This window comes from Diabrotica undecimpunctata, chromosome 3, assembly GCF_040954645.1.
Source record: "Diabrotica undecimpunctata isolate CICGRU chromosome 3, icDiaUnde3, whole genome shotgun sequence".
NCBI lineage: Eukaryota > Metazoa > Arthropoda > Insecta > Coleoptera > Chrysomelidae > Diabrotica > Diabrotica undecimpunctata.
In genome coordinates, this window is record NC_092805.1 from 123892383 (window position 1) to 123910435 (window position 18053).

The 18053-nt window shown below is 35.8% G+C and overlaps 1 protein-coding gene across 1 annotated transcript in view; it reads right to left on the bottom strand.

The window, feature by feature from the left end:
* Window positions 1-18053, bottom strand: part of vg (transcription factor vestigial) — a 173173-nt gene that overhangs the window by 9784 nt on the left and 145336 nt on the right. Inside the window, exon 4 of the mRNA XM_072526840.1 lies at window positions 14904-15218. Coding sequence (XP_072382941.1) covers window positions 14904-15218 — 315 coding nt within the window. The remainder of the gene's footprint in view (window positions 1-14903; window positions 15219-18053) is intronic.

Here is an 18053-nt window from a genome sequence, read left to right on the forward strand (position 1 = left end):
TTAAAATCTACAAAGAAATTGTAAACGTCCATGTCATATTCCCATGCTTTGGCTAGTATTTGTTTAACTGTAAATAGTTGGTCAATGGTAGATCTATTTTGCCTAAACCTTGCGTGATATTCCCCGATGATTATTTCCGTGAGAGGTTGGAGTCTTCGATTAATGATATTTGTGAGTATTGTGAAGAAACCTACGTTGAGTTGAAACAGAGTGCAGACGCAGTAGCATAGCAATAAATACAAATACAACAAAACTACTCATACAAACCAGATCAAATAGACCGGCGCAACAACACTTTATTGACGATATAGAACATGTGAATAGATTCACATACCTAGGAATGGATCTGGTCGCAAGCAATGAAGAAGAACCGGAAATAAATAGAAGGCTTGTGTTGGCAAATAAAGCCTATTTTGCGATGACATATTCAAATCGCGAGACGTACACCGGAAAACAAAACTACAGGTCTATAAAACAATAATCAGGCCCAAAGTAAGTTATGGGTGGTAACACAGAAATCGGCCAATGCATTAGATGTGTTTGAAAGAAAAATGTTACGTAGGATACTGGGCCCAATAAGTAAAAACAACAACTGGCGAATTAGGTATAATAGAGAAATATACGAGCAATATAGCGAACTAACTCTAGCACAATACACTAAACTGCAGAGATTACGGTGGGCAGGGCACGTGGTCCGCATGCATGAGAATAGAATCCCCAGAAAATTACTAAATGCAAGAATGCAGGGAAAAAGACCTGTTGGAAGACCTAAAAAGAGATGGGAAGACGAAGTCGATGAGGATGCCAGGAACTGCCTGGGAACGCGTTCATGGAAAAGAACAGCGGTAAATTGAAATGATTGGAGAAGCCTGTCGAAGGAGGCTAAGGCCCGATTTGGGCTGTAGTGCTATTGGATGGATGGAATACTTAGGTACCTACTAAAAAATCTGTGGAAAAAATCAGGGAGACCAGCGAGGCATGGGGTGGTCTATGTTGGAATTAATGCTAAAAGATAGAGTTCCAAATGTGATTATAAGAGCCAGAACAGATTTTTTTTTTCTTTTGTTTTCACCCTTCACCAGTTTGTAGAGATCTTTTGGCCATATGTATTTGGAATTGATATGCAGTCTCGATATACTGCTTGTCTTCTGAGATCCAGTCCCTCGCAGTAGCACAAAATATGTCTGACTGTCTCGACATATTTGTTGAATAATATGAAGCTCAGATCTCCGTTGTATAGTTCCATCGTATTCAGATGTCTTTTTATTTATGTACATATTTACTAAGTAAACCTGCTATGAGTTTGTGCTGCTTCTTGTTTATTTTGCGTAGTTCTACATCTCTCTATTCGTAGTTATAAAAACTCAAACTTTCATGAGTTTGTGACGGAATTTGTTTCCAGTATTATTTGTTTTCCTGAATTTAGCCTCTAATTGGGTAACGGATTGTGCTTTTTGGTACCTACATCTAGAACCGGTTCTGAACTGAATTATCTTGTTGTCGATTTCTTCATGACGTGGCACCCAAACCAGATTTACACTGTTGCGGTTCTCTAGCATGTCAAGTTCTTCGTGAAATTCTCACTCCGGTTTGGATGGAATCCTTGGATTGGCTAGAGCTCCCAAAGCTACCTGACTCTTATGTAAATATCGATCTGCTTATTTGAGTCCTTATACTGTTTATCTTTATATAATATAGGATTGTATAGATCTCTACCTGGAAAACAAATGTGGGCTTTCTCAGCGGGACTGAACTGTGGTTGTTTCTATCACCACTGTATACACCTGCTCCCTAACCATCTACTCCATTTTTAACACATCTGTGTACCAGTTATGGCCACCAGATTTTTTATGTCTTCTGCGGTCATTCCATACATTTCTTGTGGTTAGCTCCACCTGAGGAGGTATCTTGATTTTATATCTGGAGATCATGTGGTTTATTTTCATTTTTTTTATATGTACTATATTAATGATGTTGCAATGTCCGCATCTAGCTGGAACATTACCTAGATTTTCTTGCAGTTTATATAACCCCATTCTCGATTCAACCATTGCTATGATATGCGAGGGAGAAAGGTCCACTACGGTTTCCACTGTTGCAGTTTAAAGGCTTCTCACAGCACGAGGCAAACAAGTCTTGGAACCTTGCATAGCTTTAACAATGCTCTTCTTTATTGCACCTTTGTCCAGAGATTTATATGTTATTGTGAATTAAACCACCACAATGCACTAGCAACTCTGCATGTTCATTGGCGGATTAATTCCTCTATGGAAGATTGTCACTCCATCTTTTGCACGGTTGTCCGATACTTCTTTTGACAATTGGTGAGTTATCTCTAGCTATTTTGACCACACGGGTCTCTCATATTCTACTTACGCGGTTATTTCATTCTTTCTTCTATTTATAGTGTCCATTCGTTTATACAATCTACGATACATATTCTTCTAATGTCTTTACTTCTCCCAGCGTATTTCCTGAAATTTTTCTTAGTACTCTCATCTCTGTCCTTTCCAGTAGCCTTTGTGTTCTCGCTGTATCGGGACTTATTTCTGAAACATATGTCATTATTGGTCTTACACTGGCTTTAAAAATTCTTGACTTCATCTCAGTGTTAATATGTTTGTTTTGCCATGTAGTGTGATTAAAGCATCTTGCTATATTTGTTTTTTGTACTTGATCTCTCACTTCTTTGTTTATGTCTCCAAAGCTGGACAGTGTAATTCCAAAGTATTTTATTTCTATTATGTGCTTAGTACTAATGCCATCAATTTCTATTTTACATCTGATTGGCTCTTTGCTGATTACTATTCCTTTAGTTTTCTGATGTGAGATTGTAGATCGTCATATTAAATTCTTTTTGGCTTATATATAATAGGCTTTGCAGCGTATCTTCATCTTGGACTATCAATACTGCATCATCTACAGAGTATTTTTACTTCATTGTTTCCTTTTCTGTATCCTCATCCCTTGTTAATGCTTTGGATAATTTCATTCATGATAAAATTGAAGAGCATAGGGCTCATTGAGTCCCCCTGTCTTATTTTTCTGGTTCTGTAAGTTGTCCATCTATTCTGACTTTTATTTTGTTGTTTCGTTTTGTTTGTTTTTATGGGAACTTCTTTATTATACCATCTTCTGTATAATAAATGACACTAGATGAATTAACTAGAGGTAAAGAAGAAACCTCAACAAGGTAAACGAATGACATAAAGAGGGTGGCAACAAACTTGATTTATATAGCAGATGATCAGAGGCACTGTAGTTAACTGGGAAGCTTATGTTTAGCAGTGCACCCTACAGCTGTAAGTTGATGTGATATTGTAACCTATGATTTTAAGAATTAATTTCAGAAGTTGCTAAATTAATGTTTGTCTCGCTTATTTTAGGGGATTGTTTTACAAACGTCTCCTCCAAGTGATTTTCTATTGTATTTTCTTAGTGCTTCTGGTACTGCTCTTTACTGCTACTCTATCAGTTTGGATTTGTGAACGCCGTTGGTACGAGGGAAACTTTATTTAGCGTGCAGGAATTGTTTAAGAAATGTAGAGATGCCAGCTGTAATGTTTTTGTATGCCTGATTGACTACAAGAAGGCTTTCGATAGAGTCAGACATGAACAAATGATGGAAGTGCTGAAGAGGACAGGGATTGACGAAAAAGACTTAAAAATAATAGCTAACCTGTATTGGAATCAATCAGCAGTACTCCGAATAGATGGAGAATATACAGATCAGGTCAAAATCTTAAGGGGAGTGAGACACAGGTGCATAATTTCACCACTGATATTCAATCTGTACTCGGAGCACATTTTTGAAGAGGCTCTAAAAGATATTGATGAAGGCATCTCAATAAATGGAGTCAAGCTCAATAACCTGCGGTATGCAGATGATACAATAGTGTTTTCCAATACCATAGAAACAAGTAGAAAATATGGACTGGATATAAACACCAGCAAAACCAAGCTAATGATCATCAGCAAGGAAAACATAACTGGAGCAAATCTGTATGTGAACCAAATGAGAATTGAACGTGTCCCACAATACAACTACTTGGGAACTATAATTAATGAGTCGTGGGGCAATACTCAAGAGATTAAATGTCGCATTGGAAAGGCAAAAAGTGCATTCTTGACAATGAGTTCTGTGGTCAAGAGCCATGACCTCACCCTAGACACAAAAATAAGGCTCCTTAAATGTTATGTGTACTCAGTGCTTCTGTACGGAGTAGAAATGTGGACATTCAAGGCGGAAACTCTATCAAAACTTCAGGCTTTTGAGCTATGGTCATATAGAAGGATCCTGAAGATACCATGGACAGACAAAGTCACCAATGAAGAAGTACTGCGGAGGATGAACACAACTGCGGATTTGGTCAACATCGTGAAGAGCCGTAATCTGCAGTACTTGGGACATATAATGAGAAATCAAGGCAGATACGAGCTACTTCAATGCATTTTGCAAGGTAAAATTGAAGGAAAAAAGGCCCCAGGACGAAGAAGAATATCCTGGCTTGCTAACCTGAGAGCATTGTATAGAAAGACCTCAACACAGCTATTTCGTATAGCAACCAACAAAGTCATCATAGCCAAGATGATCGCCAACGTTCGGAACGGACAGGCACCCTAACAGGAAGATTACAAAAATATTAGGCTTCAAGTAATAGTTCTCTCTGAATTTATATTTTATCAGGGATGTATAAGGAAATACCCAATAACTTAAAGATACAAATAAAAATGAAATGACGGAAATGCGGATACCTGTCTATTACATTTGCTACATCATATGAGAAACTGAGGACGAGAATATAAAAGCAAAGAACATTGTTTTATTATACTTATAATCCAATATAAATGATAGTTATTATTCAAGGTTCTTCCTGAGTTGCAGATGTCAGCTTTTCAATTAATAATGTCATTGTATGTACGTACCGAACCAACACGCATACTTGGTCGAGTGTGGTGTACATATAGATGTAGTATTTAGATAAGGTATTTTAGTAGGAAATGGCAATGGGGTGTAAATATGATCGCGTGACCCACTCCTACGTTATACTCTGTTCGGTATCATTTACGTTATTACGAAAAAGAAAAAAACAACATCAGTAAAATCCATAATCCGGTATGATGAATGAGCTTTTCGTGCGAATTTGATGTGAGTTTTGTAAAAAACAATATTGTACGAAAGTTAAAGTTCAACATACCAATCATAGGTGAAATAAATTTTGTTTCTAAAAATGTTCTAATCTTTAAATAACAAATCTACGTTCTAGTTGGATTATTGAACTTTTGAGGTATATATAGTCTTTTTTTTGTTGGAAAGTGACTAGGTGAGTATTAATACATATGGATATTTTGGGTTTTGTAGTCGAATACTGGCCTGTAAGTAAAACTCTTTAAGATTTGTTAAGCATTCAAATTTATTTAACTCTTTTGCAAAACACAGTAAAAATGAAAATTCCTAAAAAATCATCAGGATCTGTATATAGTGAGAAGTGACAAAGGTAATGTCACAGCAGCTATGTATAAACAGGACTATATCGCAGCGAATGCAGCGATTACCGCACCATTAGCTTAATGTCTCATACGCTAAAGTTACTACTTAAAGTCATCCATAACCGAATATATCACAAACTGGACATAGACGTTAATAATACACAATTTGGTTTCCGCAAAGGCCTAGGAACACGTGAAGCTCTTTTTTCACTTAATATACTAATACAAAGATGCCTGGACGTCAATCAAGATATATACGCATGTTTTATTGACTATAATAAAGCATTCGATAAAGTACGACATGAACATTTAATGAATGTCCTGAAATCAAAGAAGATTGACTACAACGACCTCAGGATCATATCAAATTTATACTATAAACAGCGAGCAAAAGTACGTGTTAACGAACAGCTATCAGAAGAAATTGAAATTAGATGTGGAGTAAGACAGGGATGCGTATTGTCGCCAATTCTTTTCAACGCCTACTCCGAAGAGGTCCTGAAAAAAGCTCTTGAGGGTGAAACAGCTGGAATAAAGGTAAATGGAGTTCCCATTAACAACATTAGATATGCGGACGACACTGTGATTTTAGCCGAAAACATTGAAGATCTTCAGAGACTGGTGACCAGAATAGCAGAGTATGGAAAAGAGTATGGTCTAACAATGAATGTCAAGAAGACGAAATTTATGAGAATATCGAAAACTCAAAGAAATAACGAGAGTCTTCTAATAAACGAAACCAACGTCGAACAAGTGGACAAATATGCATACCTGGGAATAATGATTAACTCCACAAATGATTACAATCAGGAGATAAAAATAAGAATAGAAAAGGCTAGAGCAAATTTCAACAAAATGAGAAGAGTTCTATGTACCAGGGATTTAAAACTGGAACTAAGAGTTAGGTTGGCGAGGTGCTATGTTTTTTCGACCTTATTTTATGGAATGGAATCTTGGACCTTAAATGCTACATCAATGAAAAAACTGGAATCATTTGAGCTGTGGGTGTACAGAAGAATTCTGAAAATATCATGGACAGAACACGTCACAAACAAAGAGGTTCTGAGAAGGATGAACAAAGAAATGGAAATTTTAAATTCAATAAAAACAAAAAAATTGGAATATCTCGGACATATTACACGTGGAGAGAAATACACCTTGCTCCAACTGATCATGCAGGGAAAGATCCAAGAAAAGAGAAGCATAGGGAGGCGTAGAATGTCATGGCTGCGCAACCTGAAAGAGTGGTACGGATGTACATCAAATGAACTTTTCAGAGCAGCCGTCTCAAAAGTTCGAATAGCTATGATGATTGCCGACCTCCGCCGCGGAGATGGCACTTGAAGCAGATATCAGCAAAAATAAAATCATGCTTAAAGATACAAAATACTAGAAAAAGCTAAGTAAAGACCCCACTTGGAGTCTTCAAGAAAAAGCAAATAAATTAGTGGCAGTTCTAAACAAAACATTAAAAATATTGCATTTAAGAGCAAAAAAGCTAAGAATTTAAAACTCTATAGCACTTAGATTCTGCTGTTTACCAGAAAATACATAAACCAACCCTAGCAATGAGACCAATTATTGCATCCACTGATTCTCCAAACAGTAAATTATCCAAGTTCTTAACAGAAATATTAACAAATGCATACAACCCAAAGAATGAGTACTACATAAAAGATTCATTTAGTTTCAGCACATTTATCAACAAATTCAAACTTTCTCCAAATTACGTGTTGGTAACTTTTGATGTATACCATTGTTCACCAACTTGTCGGTTCAGAAAATCATGAACACTATAAAAAACAATGTACAAACATCCCACAACACAGCTCAATAGATTTTAATTCATTTATAACAATACTATCCTTCATATTTGACTCAAACATACTGGTCTTCAATTATGTGTATTACAAACAAATACATTTTACACCCATGGGAAAGGAAATATCACCAATCCTATGCCACTTTGTACTGGACGACTTAATTGAAAGCTGTATTAACAAGGTACCGTTTAATATCTCATTTTGAAAGAGATACATGGACAATTTAATTATTGCACTCGCAAACGACAAAAAAATGGACACACTGCACCTGTCCAAACTTGCAATTTACAGTAGAATTCTTCTTCTGTGTCAACCATTTTCCATCCACTCCTGAATGTAGGTCTCTCCCAATTGCTTCCATCTTTCTCTATCTTGCGCCAATCTAATCCACTGTTTGCCTGCCACTGTTCTTATGTCATCTACCCATCTTTTTTGAGGTCTTCCCATGCTTCTTGTTGTCGTCCTTGATCTCCATTCTAGAATTCTCCGTGTCCACCTGTTGTCATTATATCGGGCTACGTGACCTGCCCAGCGCCATTTCATTTTTGCAATTTCTTCCACAATATCCCTAATCTTCGTTCTACGTTTTATCTCGGTGTTTCTAATCTTGTCTCTTAGTGATATTCCAAGCATGATTCGTTACATTGCTCTTTGCGTTGTTTCTAATTTTTAGCAGATTTTTTGGTAAGGGCTACTGTCTCCAAGCCGTAAGTACAAACTGGTGGTATGCATGTGTTATACACCTTTTTCTTTAAATTTACAGGAATAGAGGTGTTTTTCAAGATATATGCTAATTTGCCGAAAGCGCCCCATGCCAGTTGTGTTCTTCTTTTAATTTCAGCATCTTGATTTGGTTTTCCTAGTTTGATAACATGACCTAGATATACATAATATTCAACATTTTCTATGGTATGATTTTGTATTGTTATATTTGTCTGGTCTCGGCTCAGTATTTTTGTTTTGCTGTAGTTCATTTTTAAGCCTACCGCTCCTGAAACTGCATTTAATTGTTGTAACATATCATTTAATTCTTGGATATTATCGGCTATTAAAACTATGTCATCTGCGAATCGCAAGTGGTTTAAGTATGATCCGTCGACGTTGATACCCTTATTGTTTCATTCTAGTTTCTTAAAAATGTCTTCTAGAGCAAGGGTAAATAGTTTGGGAGAGATGGTGTCTCCTTGTCTTACTCCCCGTTGTAGTCTTATGGGATTAGTTTTTGTGCTTTCGTCCAGCTTTATCTGCACGGTGGCATTTTCATATATGTTTTTAATTATGTTAGTGTATCTTGAATCTATACGTGCATTTTCTAGAGATTCAAGCCCTGCCCATAATTCGATGGAATCGAATCCTTTATGGAAATCGACGAACGCCATATGAATTGGAACATTATACTCGGTGCATTTTTCTATCAGTGTTCTTACGGTGTGCAAGTGGTCTATGGTACTAAAATGTTTTCTGAATCCAGCCTGCTCGATAGGTTGATAGAAATCGAGCTTATGTGTTAGGCGGTTGGTTATGGTTTTAGTTAGTAATTTGTATAGATGTGAGAGCAAGGATATTGGTCGGTAATTCTCGATGTTTGCTTTGTCTCCTTTCTTGGATAGTAAAATGACTTCGGAGTTGTACCATTCTTGAGGAATCTTTCCTTTATTAATTACTTTATTAAATAAAATATTTAATACCTGTTCTATTTTTCTTCCACCGATTTTCAACATTTCGACTGTAATGTTATCCTCTCCCGGACATTTATTCGTTTTTAGTTGATTTAGGGCCATTCTTATTTCATAGTCGGTTATTTCCAGTATTTCTTCTGAGCCGGTGTTAATTATTGTTCGTTCAGTACGTCGTTGCTGTGGTTGTGTATTTGCCGAGTATAATTTAGTGTAGAATTTTTCAATGGCCTCGCTTATTTCCTTTCTGTCTCGGACGGTGACGTTTTTCTCATTTTTTATTTCTATGATTTTTCTTGTGCCGTTTGAGTTTTTTGCTTTGAGTACTTTTATATTGCAGTTATCTTGTATTATATTTTTTATTAGATTGTTAGTATAGTTTCTATGATCGTTCCTAATTTCTTTCTTCCCGTTTTTGTTTAAACTTTTGAAGCTGTCCGCAGTTCGATCTGTTCTGTTTCGTCTTTCTTTTATTAATTTAATTGTAATAGGTTGAAGTTTAGATGTTTTGGCTGTTTTCGTGTTTGAGCATATTTTCTTTGAACCATTTATATCCATTTGTCTCAGTGTCTTTACTGATTTTAGTCTTGTGCTTAGCTCTTTTTGGTATTCCGTTTGTTTTTGAAATAGGACATCGGTGGTTGGGTATCGTTCTCGTTTAATAAGTTTGTTTCGTTCTACTCTCGTCTGTATTTTAATATTCGCTCTAATCAATCTATGGTCACTCCTGATATAGAATTTGTTTAGTACTGTCACGTCGGTGCATATGTTTTTGTTATTGGAGAGTATATAGTCTATTTAGTTCTTAGTTTTCTTGTCTGGGTTGATCCATTTCCATTTACGTTGTTTAGATTTTTTAAAGAAAGTGTTAAGACAAAATAAATCTTCGTTGTTTAAGTAGTTGTACAACATCTCACCCCTTTCGTTCCTGTTGTGCAGCCGAAAGCGACCGATATATTGTGTGTCGCCCTCTTCTTTTGTTCCAATTTTTGCATTAAAATCTCCTGTGATTATTACGAAGTGTGATTTTTCTTGGTTCCTTGCTGTTGTCAGATCCTCGTAAAATGATTCAGCTTCCTCGTCTGTTGAGTTTCCTGTCGGTGCATATCCATGTATTATCTGTAAGCTGTATCTGCTGTTCAAAGCGATGACAAGATATATGACTCTGTTTGATACTGCACAGACTTTCGTTACTTTATAGGGAGCTCGTTTGTTTATCAGGAACGCTACACCGCCTATGTGATGATTTTCTACGGAGTTTTTCTGGTATAGGTGGTGACCAGATTTTAAGATGGTACATACTTCTCCTGGTAAGCGAGTTTCACACAGTCCAATTATATCCCATTTGATATTTGAGAGCTCTTGTTCTAGTTCGTCAAGGTGTTCTTGGGTCTTCATAGTTCTTATATTGTAAGTGGCTATACGAAGCAATGATGGGTAGTTTTTCTTATTTGATTCAGTCGAATATTTGCCTCCCCCAGAATTCATGAGGCTGACTGATTGTTCAGTGTGAGATTCTAAGTGTTTAACTCTACTCACCTGGGGTAATTTCGTATTGATACTCGACATCTTCAACTTGGGAGGTTTTAGCATATTTAAAACGCCACGCTTGCCGAGCGGGTTGGCGAGTGATTCTATACAATCCCTAAAATCAGGGGATTGCCACTTCCGCCATCCACGCCGTACCGAAGGTATTCTTCTCCGCCGTGTCTGCCGTTGTGGACTTAATCTGTGACCCTGGATAAGGGACCCTAAGCAGGTACTAGTTTCCCGGGTCAGGAAACCCCTGAAATCTGCGGAGGGCAGGGATTGATTCATTTTCCCTGATAGGACTATCCAGAGGAGTTCCTACCCGCTACCCGCACAGTAGAATTAGAAAACAACAACTGCATACCATTTCTAGATATGATTCAAACAATGTTCTAAAAACAGAATGGCACAGAAAACCAATATATGTAGAAACAGGTTTATTAATTACTTTTCAGCACATTCATCTATGATGAAGACCAACCAAGTATTAAATATAAAAAGTAGGGTTATAACTTTGTCACATCCTGAATATAGAACAGCCGGTCTTAAAAAACTAAAAACAATGTTAAAAATTTTATTTTCATTTCCGTATAACAATTGCAATACAGTATATATTGGAGAAACGTCCAGAAATTTGTCCGGAAGATTAATATCGCACAAGAATGACATTAATCTGAATAAAGTACAGGCCTGTCCATTACATTCTATTACGATGAGCCACAGTTTAACTGTGATCTAGTAGAAATATTGAGAAGGAAAAGAAATTACCTACAACAAAAGACTGCTTTTAGAAATGTGTTTAAATAAAACTACACAAAACACCTTAAACAAAAGAGAAGGCATTGAAAATCTTAGTGCTATATACAGTAATTTTCTTTTAAACAAAGAAACACCAACTATATAAAAGTTCTTATCAAAATTAAACAGATTAGAGGGCTTATTCCAAGTCCAAATGAAATCATTTTTTTAGCGTTTGGTTTTCCCTTCTTAATTACTTAGTAAACTCTGTTACTGTTGCTGAAAAAGCAAATTGATAAAATGTCGTCAAATGTTGAGTAATTCTGTTAATTTTATAGTAACATCCTTACAAGGGTAAGCATGATAAAGATACAAACAACTTCATTATCTAATGTAGTGTTTTGTTTTCATTTTTAGTATGTTTGAGAAAGAGTTAAATAAACTCGAAAGCAAAAAGTTTTACTTAAAGTCCAGTATTTGACTACAAAACCCAAAATATCCATATGTTTATATATTGTATATATATGCAGATATATAGCCATAATATTTACAATATTCAAATATAATTATTACGAATAATCCGAATAATTAATGTCCATTAATTTATTTAATTATGCAAGGCATTTCAATATATTCTTGTTCTGTCACTGACGGAATTCTGGGTTTCGGTCTTTCGTTATTAATATGTCATAATATGGTGTTATTGGATATGGTAATTTATGCAAATTTGATTATCCTCTATGGTAATGCGGTTCTCCATCATTTCAGTGGTATTTGGGTTTATTGATTGAATTGGCGCGTCGGATTAGCTGGATGCTTTAATATACCTACGGGAAATGTCAAAACAAGGAAACGCAAAACAGATATACCTACGTGCCTACATGAATTAAATGTACTCGTATAATTTGTGAGATATTTAATTCTTTTGTTTAAGATTCTAGAAAATAGTATAACATAGAGTCTAATGTAATAAATAATTATTATCAAACTTTTACATTTAAAATGTATTAAATTGTTTAAATTTAAATTCATTCTCTAAAATCACCTTTATAAGATAAGCCAACTTTATGTCTTCATTTATCTCTATACATTTATATATAAAAAATGTTTTCCAACTATATAGAAGACATAGTGAGGGGATAACTAAAAGAAATTTGTAAATTCCTGGACCCATCCTACCAACCTGAATCTAGTGTAAAATATTTTTAGTTTAACATGTAGCAACTTTATAAAAACTAGCATAAATCCAAAAAAGTCACCTGGATATGACATTGTTAATGTTAGACCTTATTAACTAACCATTACTTATATAATAAACGCTTACATCAGAAGAGTATCAATTACAATGGAAAGTAGCCGAAATAATATTAATACCAAAACCTGAAAAAGCAGGAAGTTCTAATATTGATACCTATACTGATCCGCTGCAGTATTTTTATTAGACAAACCTTTGATAATACCTAACATCCTGGTCATCCTACAAACTAAAAAAAATTCGACCTCTCAATTATTTTACTGACATCAAACCATTTAAAGATGGCTACTTCGTTGATAAACACCATAGTTATTACGTACCTCTCGGAAAAATAGAGTCTGAAATTCCATAAGGCATAAATATAAAAAATCGCTTCACAAGCACTACAAGAGTGCTTATAAGTTAACGAACGTAATGAAAATTATCGGCCTTTCACTTTTAACAAATATCAACTGGAATACCAAAATGATGCAAAATACTTGACAGATATCAGAACTGACAAAATACAGAACGGTATCTTGACAGATATCTTACATCAAGAAAATACACATTCTCTAAGCAAAATCAGCTGAGCCATAAACTCAGACACCGTTACTGACTTCTCTTCTTTACGTGCCATCTCCGAGACGAAGGTTGGCAATCATCATGGCTATTTTGATCTTAGATGCTGCCGTTCTGAAAAGTTCGATTGATGTGCATCCGTACCTTTCCCTCAAGTTACGCAACCATGAGATTTTTCTCCTTTCTACACTTCTCTTGCCCTGGATTTTCCCTTGTATAATTAATTGAAGTATGTTGTATCTTTCATTACGCATAACATGCCTCAGGTATTGCAGCTTTCGTGTCTTAATGGTTTCCAATATTTCCATTCTTTTGTTGAATCTTCTCATGACTTCGTTGTTTGTTATATGCTTGGTTCATGATATCTTCAGGATTCTTCTATACACCCACAGTTTAAATGCTTTCAACTTTTTAGTACACCTTGCCAGCCTAATACCTTTACTGACTGATTGGATGCAAATTCAAGTTTAACCTGAAAAATAAATTGTTGGACTGATGGAGACAACATTTTAGCGATCAACTCAATTTTGACTATGCTGAAGAAGGAAACGACATAGAAAATCAACTAAACATATATCGGTAATTACACATTAAAGCACCAATAAGAGAAGTGTCAAATGCGATCCCAAAAACTTAAAAATAAAGCCCCAGGAATCAACGAAATCTCCTCTGAAATGTATAAGAAAGGTGATGATCATCTTTGGCAGTAATCCATAAGCTGATAGTACTTATATGGCAGAACGAAGTGATACCAGAGAAGTGGCTAACGGGAATTATTTGCTCATTGGATAGAAAGGGTGAACTTGATTGCAAGAACTGTAGAACAATAACTTTGTTAGTATCTAAATGTAAAATATTCGGCAATATACTTTTTAACAGACTTTATATTGAGACAGAGCTCTTTAGAAAGAATATTATTGGACATTACCAATGTGGATCCACTGCCGGAAAGTCAACTATTCACCAAATACACGCACATCCGCACATGGCAAATTTTAGAAAAGTCACTAGAATATAATATAAAAGCATACCATCCCTTCGTCAACTTCAAAGCAGTCTATGACAGTGTTAAAAGAACTTTCGTTCGTATAATTTACTCTATGGTATGCGATTGTTCGGTTGGGCCGACGCTAACGCGGCGCTGCTAACTCGACGACATTAGTGCTCGTATAACTGAGCTGAGCCCTTAGAAATATTTATGCCTCTAACAATAAACAGATCGACATAATCAAACCTGCAATGATTAAAGACAAATAAAAATAGCTTAAACGGTTTGCCGCAAACTGGGAAGTACGATATTTAAAACCAATATAGCAACACAAAGCGTTGGATGATGGTCTTGGCACTTAACACCAACAGATCTATGCAAAAAACAAATAGAATAACTCAGACAGCTATGGAACAGTATATCTTGTTAGGATTAACGCTAAGAGATCAAAAGATCTTTATAAAAGCTAGAAGAAGGGTTGTAGGTACTGAAACTGGGCCAGATACTAGACGAGAGTTATTAACTTTAGGTAGACCAAACGTACAAGGCAGTGGTGGCCTAGATTTTAGGCATGTAGAGGTAAGTGATTAGCATTCGACAGAGTTGACAGATAATACAGATGCTGACAAAAAACTAGATTTATACAGCGTAATATCACATATATACGTCTATGTATATTTAGATATGAACTCTACAGACTGTGAGATGATAATGAATATATTATTCGACCAAAAGAATGGGATTCTTCCCATTTCTATCAACTGCCAAACTAAAAAAATCATCGTTCTTTAAGAACTGATAATATTGTTCAAAACAAGCAAAATATTAGGCATTTAACTTACCAGACATTGTAGGATAGGAAGAGTACGGTGATTCGATGGAAGGATGTTGCCAGTCCATCGCTTTGCATGGGGCATGTGATCCCATGTGCAGTCTTGATCCAGGAAGTAGCAATCCGCCGTATTGCGCCGCCATGTTGTGGTGATGGTAATCGTGTACTGCCCTGTGGTGTTGACTGTACTGGTACCAGGCATCGCCCGGATGGTAATGATCTGAGTAGAGATCTGTTGCATGGTGGGAACTACTGGAAGCCCCGCCATAATGCTGGCTATTCCAGAAGGAAGGAGGAAAGTTGCGGGCTGACATTGGGGAGGATTCTGTAAGTAAAGAATATAATTATTTTTTAAAAATAATTTTTTTTTAGATGTTTTCATATAGCTATATTGGAAAAGACAATTGACAAAAATACAAACATTAAGTAATTCAATAGATAAATCATCTTGAAAACATTAATAGTATCGTATCGTACGACTCATCCTTAACGTGGCACTAAGACTAAGTACGGCATACTACTAGTATGTAACCAAAAGAAAAGCAACATGACACCAGGCTACATCATTTTTATATTAGATCTTATAACTACATTAGAAGCTCTGTAAGTACAGAGGCTTATTTATGGTATATTCGAGGAATATTCTTTTTTAGGTTCCTTCCCTAATCAGACGTTGGTATTTTAACTTTATTACAAACATTTTAAAGAGTCCTAATAAACTGCAAGCAAACTACTCTCAGATTTATGAGCTGGACCTTCTACGTCTGCTTGGGTTTTTTTCTTCCTTTCACCAGCATTTGAATAATCATCGTAAATAATCTCCCCTCATCATTACATTTCTCTTCTCTCAGAAGATGCATAAATATTAAATTTGTTTTCTTGTAATGGTTATAATCTTATATTATTTGCTCATTCTATATAATACACATACACTTTCAATATTCTATCGATCTATGGTGTTAATTTACTTTTGTACGAATACATGTTTAGAAATATACGTTTCTTGAAGTTTCTCTTCTAGATCTACTCTCTTTTGTCTGACTTAGATCTTGCGTTAACCAGGTTCCCACTTATTAAATATTGTTACTATTTCTATTGTTGTGTTGATGACAAGAAGTCACATGATGAGTCCTGCTAGGATGAAATAGATATAAGCGAATTGTAGAAGTCAAGATGAATCGATATGTCGTGGAATGCAATTTTAGATTCTTTATGTCGGTCCATTCATTGTCTGCGTGCTTTGAAAATTGTAGAAAACACAGATTTAGGAAAAAATCTGAATTTTGGTTTTGTACACCTAGAAATGCTTGGGATTTTTTGTTTTATTCTCAGATGGCACCGTATCCGTCTGTATGAAGTTATTTTATTATTACTTCCTTTGACGGAAAAGATTAGAGATCACGTTCACCCCGTCGCTCTGATGAGTCCTGCTAGGACGAAATACGTATAAGAAATTTGTAGAGGCACTATAAGTGAAATCAAATCTTAACTGTCTTTTAATATCTTTCTTTTTTTCTATCTAATACTATAACAGAGTTACAGTATTAGACAATGCACCATACTATCATAAACAATACAATAAACTATTACATCTCAAAAGGAAGTATTTATCTAAGGCTTAGGAAAAGAAATATAGCATACCATGATGAAATGCTTCGTCCATTGTTATTCGTAGGCTTTAACTTTTTATTTTTCTTTGTATTCTATAAGTTTATTTAAAATTAACCATAACCTTTGCGTACGTATTGTCCCTAATAATAATAGGCACCTTATATAGATTGTTTTCGTAAAACTCACATCACAACTAAATTTTTGACCCAGCAACACCGCATTCGGGATAAGCATGAGTACAAGCCTATTCTATCTCTCTCATGTAACTTTCTTTTCTATTTATGCGCAGATGACCAGCCACTTCTTGCTTGTCGTACTGTTTGGTATGATATATACAAATTAAAAAGAATTATATAACTATAATTTTTGTATGTCATTTTATTCTTATCAGACGGTTTCTGTTAAAATTAATGTCCTAGTCATAGATGTTCCAGCAATAAAACTTCAAGTATTTGTTTTATAACATACTATTCAGCAATCTATAAGTTATAGACATTCTAATAATAAGAGTCTTTGTGGTTCGAAATAAAAATTAACTTTAGAGAGATCAGCCCAATGACTAAACCTCTGGTATGGAACAATTGGGTAGCCAGATATGGTGAAAATAGCAACGTCTGTACCCAGAATGGGCGGTTGCAAACGGCGTCTGTTCCATAGTGGGCGGCTGAAAACTAAGCCCTGAAGCGGCATGAAGGAAGGCAACGGGATACCACCTTCATTATATTTCCCAAGACAATCACATGAATACATTCAACTCAAAATTATCCGGAGGTATAAATAGTTCCCCAATCGGATCTCCGGGGGGAGCGGTCTTGAATGTTTCAAACGTACGAGCAAACTTAAGAAAGACATTAAAGATAGGCACCTGGAATACACGCAGCTTATTTGAAGCCGGTAAGCTGGCTAACCTAACTCAAGAAATGAGCAGATTTGATCTAGATATCCTTGGGATCTCAGAAACCTGGTGGCCTGGATCCGGTAAATGCACTACAGAAAGCGGAACATTCTTTTACTCAGGCAATGATGACCGCGATCATAGAAAAGGCGTCGGGATTATGATAACTAAAAGATTGGTGAGAGCTGTCACAGAGTTTGTACCATATTCCGACCGCACAGTCTTAGTAAAACTTGAAGCGAAGCCAAATAATCTCAACATCATACAGGTTTATGCACCAACTACAGACGCATCAGATGAAGTAGTGGAAAACTTTTATAGTGAAATCAAAGAACTACTTAAATTGACAAAGAAACATGATGTCAACATAATTATGGGAGATTTTAATTCCAAAATAGGGAAGGGCAGCTTTGAAGACGTAGTTGGACCCTATGGTCTTGGAACAAGGAACGAAAGGGGCGACCGACTTATACAATTTTGTCAAGAAGAAAACATGAGAGTTACCAACACATGGTTCCAACTCCACCCCCGTCGCCTTTATACTTGGAAATCTCCAGCCGATAGAGCTCAGAACATAATAAGAAATCAAATAGACTTCATTCTTATCAACGGCAGATTCAGCACAACTGTCAAAAGAGCTTGCACATACCCTGG